The sequence below is a fragment of the Mesitornis unicolor genome, unplaced genomic scaffold (genome assembly GCF_000695765.1).
Source record: "Mesitornis unicolor isolate BGI_N332 unplaced genomic scaffold, ASM69576v1 Scaffold53915, whole genome shotgun sequence".
Lineage (NCBI taxonomy): Eukaryota > Metazoa > Chordata > Aves > Mesitornithiformes > Mesitornithidae > Mesitornis > Mesitornis unicolor.
In genome coordinates, this window is record NW_010184545.1 from 1 (window position 1) to 6,542 (window position 6,542).

At 39.3% G+C, this 6,542-nt stretch overlaps 1 protein-coding gene across 1 annotated transcript; it reads left to right on the forward strand.

Moving 5' to 3' along the window:
* Positions 1-2,589: 2,589 nt before the first annotated feature.
* LOC104535324 lies at positions 2,590-6,415 on the forward strand (the record flags this gene model as incomplete). Its single annotated transcript, XM_010184481.1, has 3 exons — positions 2,590-2,737; positions 3,492-5,435; positions 6,290-6,415. Coding segments are annotated over exons 1-3 (2,218 nt in total), but the record flags the coding sequence as incomplete, so codon positions are not given.
* Positions 6,416-6,542: the final 127 nt, after the last annotated feature.

Below are 6,542 nucleotides of genomic sequence, written 5' to 3' on the forward strand. Positions count from 1 at the left end.
GTGACGGGGCGAGGCTCAGCCCGGCCTCGTCCCTCGCTTCTTTCCAGCGCCTCCTTTTTTATTTTTATTTTTTCTTTATTTCTTTCTTTCTTTTTTCCCTGGGGCCCTCCTGAGGCATCACGCAGCTGCGATGTCCTTTGGCCAAAGGCGGTGGCCTGGGAGGTGAGGTTTGCCGCCCCCGTGAGCAAAGGCCGCCTGAGGTTTGTGGGGCCTTGGACCTGCCGCAGGAGGGAAGCAACAGGGCCAAGGGAGGCGGGAGGAGCCGCAAGTCTGAAGTCTGGGCCAAGGAAATGAAAAATCCTGAGGACAGGCAACTTTGTAAAAGCTAGGGAATGTTTTATTTGCTTTTTTTTGTTTTGTTTCTCTTTGGGTCCATCCACCAGGAGAAAGGCTAGGAATTTAACTTAAAAAAAAGTGAACGCTTAATCTAATGAATGTAGGAGTTAAAAATTTAAAACATCCCAAACAATTTACAGAAGTGACCTGCACACAAACTGCAAGAGCTGCCATCTGTGAAAAAGAAAAGCTTTTACTTGGGAAGTCTGCAAGCAATGAGATCAGCATTCCTTCCCAGGCTTTTCGTAATTTGTGTCTTGGTGCAAAGGACAAGTTTAATCTGAACATTATAGAAAGAAAAAATCCCAAAACAAAATAAAACAAATTACAGGAATTTCCCAAACTAGAAGTGTAAACAATCTCCAAGCATCTACACCTCCTTGTTTTTCTCTCACCACTCACCTACTTGTACCTACATTCATTGTGCTTTCTTCTCTCACCATCTCTCCCAGCACCAGTGCTCTCTCATTCAGAGATACAAAGTCATGAAGCAGCCACTCAAACTCAAGAGCCCTGTAAAGACCTAAGTTCCAACCTCACATTTCACAAATTTCTGCTATACATGGTAGAGTACGCTGTACTAAAATGAGCACTTCCCTTGCTCATATGGAAAGCACATTATATTTGTTACTTAGCTGCATTAGGGTGGAAAAGCACTGCTCCCTTAACAACTGGTAAACTTCAGAAACAAATGTAAACTTTGCCTTGTATTGCCTGGTTTGTTGTTTGGGTTTTGTTTTTTTTTTCCCTGTAAAAAATGTCTTTAACAGAATTTTTAAGTATAAGACTAGTAACATTTCTCTTTTTTTTTTTAATGTAATTTCCAACATTACGGAAGGGAAATACTGGATTTACATTCAGTTGCAACTCAAATGTCTACAAAAGAAGACTGCTAGCTTTCTATACACTAACTGAAAGCTTTTACTACAATTCCTATGTTTTGATTTTCTCTCCTAGGCATTGCTGGCAAAAGGCCCAGGTCACTGTTAAATGAGCATCAGGTGGAAGGGGGCGTGGACAAGTAGCAACTGCCCCCCATAAAGAGGAGGAGCTGAGAACTTGGTTAGTCCCTTGCTGGGCTCTGAGCAGTAGCATGGACTTTAGTTTTGTGGGGCTCTAGTGGGGCAGGACTAGCTTAGTTTCTGTAGGGTTTTGATTTGGTTCGGTTTTTTTTTTTTTTTCCTCCTCTATATCACTATCTCTCAAAGGTCAAAATAATTCTGGAAGTTTTGACCTAGGAGAGTGGGGGGAGTTTGTAGGCTTTTTGGTGCTTACAAGAGCTGTACAGACAGCTCTAGATGAAAACTGAAGAGGGCTCCAGTGCTCCTGAAAGCTTTCTGAAACTCTAGACTGAGCTGTGTGCTAGCTTGTAACAGGTCTCGAATTCAATTTTTTTCCTGTAACTTTGAAGTGCTTAACTTCTTCAAAGAGTTGAGTCACTTTTTTTTTAAATTAGCTCTTGTATGTTCTCTAATTTCTCTTATTTTTGCCTATAAGCTATGTGTGATGGTGGTGTATATCTTGCATGGCTTGGAATGGACTAAACTTGATGCATTGGTTAACTGAGGAAATACATAAGTGTGGGAGGGAATTTGTGGATTTTTTGTGGCTTTGAATGTGAAATTATGTACAAGGCTTTTGGTTTTTCTGTTACCTGTTGTCTAGTTTAAGTGTGGGAAGCATGGTGTCACTGAAATACTTATGTTAGCTGTCTCTGTTCTGAAGTATATGATAAAAATCCTGAATTAACAGAGCTCAAATACAACATGTGTTGGCATTAAGAAGTGTTTTCTTCATAAAGCACCAAATGTTTGATTGTGTGAAGCCTCTTATTGTGGTTTTTTGTTTGGGTTTTTTTGGTTGTTGTTTTGAGCCCTCTAAAGGCTTAAAGACTAGTTCTTAATTGGCTGAAATACTACTTGGGTGGATGTGTGCTATGTGTCCACTGCATTAAAGTTACTGGTCCTGTGGCTTTGAAATGTGTCATAACATTGGCTTGAAGTACTAATATTGAAAGCTGCATTTAAAAGCTTGCTTGGCAGAGGAGAAAAAAAATTCTTGACTTAGATAGTTATGTCAGTTTTCTACTTACTTTTTTTAAAGATACTAGTTTTCTTCTGGGAAGATCTGGTTTTGTTGGCCTGGGAGAGGAACATCTGCTGAACTCTGACAGAGCGTAAAAATCATTAAGTCACACGGTTTTTAAAGTGGTTAATCCTAATCTTTTTTTTTCTTTCAGTGTTTAAAAAAAAAATGAATACTGCCCCAACTTCAGAAAGTGGATCATATTCCACAAGCCATACAAGGCCCTTTTTTTATGCACAGCCAACGGCACAACAGCCTTTTCCAAATCCATGGTACCTCAGTCATGCATACAGTCCGTACTGTGTACCTGCTCCAGGTAAGGTAAATGAGAGGTGTCTATGGTAGCTTCGCTTTTTAAATTATTCCTAGAGTGGAGAAAATAAATGTGTGTCTCTGTTAACAAACTTCTTGGAAGTTTAAGGTTGAATTAATGTAATGTTTTAGTTATCAGAGATCTGATTTATGAAGTGGTAATTAAATATGTAGCTCATGTGCCAGAAAGCATCTGTTTCTGGAGAAAGGAAGCTAAGCAAGATATTAAGTAACTCTTATCCTACAGATACAGAGCTGTAGAATGTGCTTGATAATGAGTATGTATATGTGTGTGTGTGTATGTGTGTGTATATATATATATGTATATATATAAGTTCCATGCATGCACGCATTATAGGCATGAAAAAATATGGACTTAAGAATTGATACAGAAACAATATTGTTAAATACTTCTTGTAAATGGTATCCCTCTGTTAACTGGCTTTTTCAAAGACAGTGCTATAGCGTAGTCCATAAAAGAGCAAAAAAGTACAGAAAGCTAATTGGTGTGTGTTCCAATGAATAAAATCAAGCTCTGGTTAAAGTGTGGCTGCCCAGATAAGCTGTTCCATAGCAAGGAACTCTCTCTGGCTTTCTGTACCAGACCTGCTTCCAAGCATTGACAGGTGGAGTGTTTGACTTGCCTGTGTGCCTGATCTTGTAGCTGTTCCTGTGTACAAAAGCAATTATTAATCAGAATGACTTGTTTCAGAAAGAAGATATATTTGTCTTAATTTTTTTTACTCTAAATTTTCTAGGCCTCCGAAGCGGAAATCCATATTTTCCATTTTACTCTGTTGCGCTCCATGAGTACCCTGGATTTTTTGTCCCACAGCATCCAGTGCAAGCAAGAATTAACAGAAGGCCTTATTTTAATGCTCCCCCGCCTTCCCCTATGTTTTATCATGCAACAAGGTTTAGACACTACAGTAGCCCTGGCAAAAAAATGGAAACAAAAGAAACGCAGACTGATCCCAAACAGCCTGAAAACAAGCAAAAAAAGCATCAAGATACCCGTACAGAAACGAAAGGTTGTGATGCAGGAAATATGGCCTGTGTTTCTTCTGGTATGGATACCGAGACTGAAAGGCCTTCAGAGAAACAAGATTCATCTGGATCTTCCAGTGTGGTAGACAGAGACTTTCACAACAAGAGCCCTTCCAGCTCTACACAGTATAGAAATCTTCCTACTGGAAGCTATGCCTTTGAGAAGGAAGAAGTGAGAATAGAATATGGAAATGGCTCTCCAGCTATTCAACTATGGAAGTCCTTTAAAGAAACTATCCCTTTGTATGATGTAGCCAGTGGTAAGCCAGTCCCAGAAAATATAATGCAGCATGACTTATTTTCTGTTAGCTCATGTGAGGGAATGCTATATGGCCCTCACGAAGGGGAAAAAATGGTGCCAGGAGCTTACTTAGACGAGAGAAAAGCTGTTGTACCCTCAAAACAGGGTGTTGAAACGGTGCAAGAAAAAGAGGTCCAAAATAATGAAGTGAAGCTGGATGCAGAAAAGCAGGTGAATAGAAGTCAAGGGGCAAAATCTTCTCCAGGTGAAACCATGGCAGTGCAAATTGCAGAGCTGGCAAGATCTGTTAGCATAGGTCAACCAATGTTAAGACAGGATGTGGTAGTGGCTAAGAAATCTAGCTCTAAAAAAACTCCAGGCTCAAAAACTTCTCAGGAAGAGCCCAGCTTTATTCAACAAGCAGGACTCCTTCCATCTAGTATGGAGGTAATGAGTGACTTGAGTTTTCAGCAGAAAAAGCTGAATCTAAACCAGAGTGTAACCAATGAAAGTCAAACAGATAAAAGCATTTGGTGTGATGAATCAATGGAGAAGTACGTTCCCTCTAACAGCTGGCTGGCCTGTTTGGACAGTATGGACACAAACTACAGCTATGATGTTTGTTTGGCACAAAGGAAACGTCAGAGTGTTCTCAGTCTTTCTTCTGATGATGCATCCTCTAGAGATGAAGGTTCCTCGGTTGATGATGCCCCAGTGTCTTATTTTGTCCCTGACTATATGCTTCAAAAAAGCATGTATACTTTCCAGAAAAATACAGAGGGGTTAGAGAGAGAGAAAATTAAAAGCAGTGGGTCCCTTAATGAAGATGAGGTGGTAAGAAGGGAGCCGATGAACAGCTTGAATGACCAAGATGTCAAAAACTCTTCAGCCATGAAGATTAAAGAGGCTTCCAGTAAAGGTAGAAAGCTGGGAGCCTTTCCTAGATCTTCTAGTCAGAAAAAAATCAATTCTCTCAAGAAAAAGGCAGCTAAGAATTTGTCAGAAGTTGAGGACTCAGAAGAATATTCTGTGAGAGAAGAGGAGATTGAAGATAGAGAGGATGAGGAGGATGAGGAAGATGATGACGACATGGATGAAATTGAATATTTCTTCCAAGAAGCCATTCCATATGGAATCTTGACGCCTAGTAAAGGAAATTTCTACCAAGTTGGCCAGAGGGTGTTTTGGAAACCACATAAAAATGCTATACCAGCTCAATTAATTAGCTGGCCTGCTCAAGAGAAAATAAAAACTAGGAGTGGGCTTGGTGAAAACATTGGTGTAGTTTACAAGTCAAAGGAGAAAGAACAAGATGAAGTTGTATACAGTGACTATGGGTATTATGGAAGAAAGAGGCCTATGACAAAAAGAGAAGGACTTGAACACCAGCGAATGCTACGGAAATTCCTGGGAGGTAAGCTAACTACAGAGGACAGTGTTGTGTAATAGTGCAAAGAAAGATCACCTAATCACAGTTGCAAACTGTAGTTTGAACCAGTGGGAAGATTGGAGACTGTTGTAGCTTCTGGTTTGGCTTACAGCCAGGAGTACTGTGGCCTTTTTTTTAAGGTGAGGGGGTTTGCTGCAATTTTCCACCTGTTGCACAACGATTCTGCATCTTCACAACCAGCAGAGAATTTTGCAGAAACTCTCAGTTAGATTTAATGTACATGCCTTTCTGAAAAGTGGCAATTTATTGTCTTGGAAACTTGGCATTTAAATTTACACAAACATTCTGACTCTCCTATCACAGACTGATGTTAGGTGGATTAAATGGGATTAAGTTCGTTATAATCTGGTGGCCGTACCCTGTGTAACTTCTCTTTGCAAAACAAGAGTCAAACCATTGGAGTTTTTCTATTGTAGCAGATAATCTCTTACTGTTGGTAAAAAAAGTTTTGCTGTATTTTCATAAACTCACTGTGAAACTATATTAAATTTAATCTGGAAAAGAACAATTTTTTCACTCAAAGGTAGATATTGGTAAAATTGATTAATCTGAACTAAGAATAAGCAGAGTTATCAGTCAGCATTCATAACTAGTTACGTGGGTACCTCAGCAAGTGTCTGTTTCGTACAGTCTTGTTTTGTGAAGGGGCATCTAAAACAGGGTGAGGTACTTCTAGTAACAGGTTTTGTGTTCTTGATTTTGTACGAATAAAAATAAATTTAAGTACTGACTTGCCTTGTGGATCAAACAGTATATTAACATTAGCAAAACTAAATACTGACCTTAAATCAATTTTTTCTTTCTTTTTTTTTAATTAGGAAGGCTGTTAAGGGAGAACATGGTGATACCACCTGAAGAGTATTGGATTAGAAGTGGTGCTAAACCCAAATTTACCAGCCAAATACGTGGTAGTCTCTCACCCTTGCCCAAGAGCAAAGAACAAGGTACAATGTATTTCCTCAGTGCATTACTGTTTTTAAGGAATATTCAAAAGGATATGATATGAAACAGCAAGTTTATGATATTTTGATAAGATTTTAATCTGGACTTCAGCAAAGCGTTCGACACAGT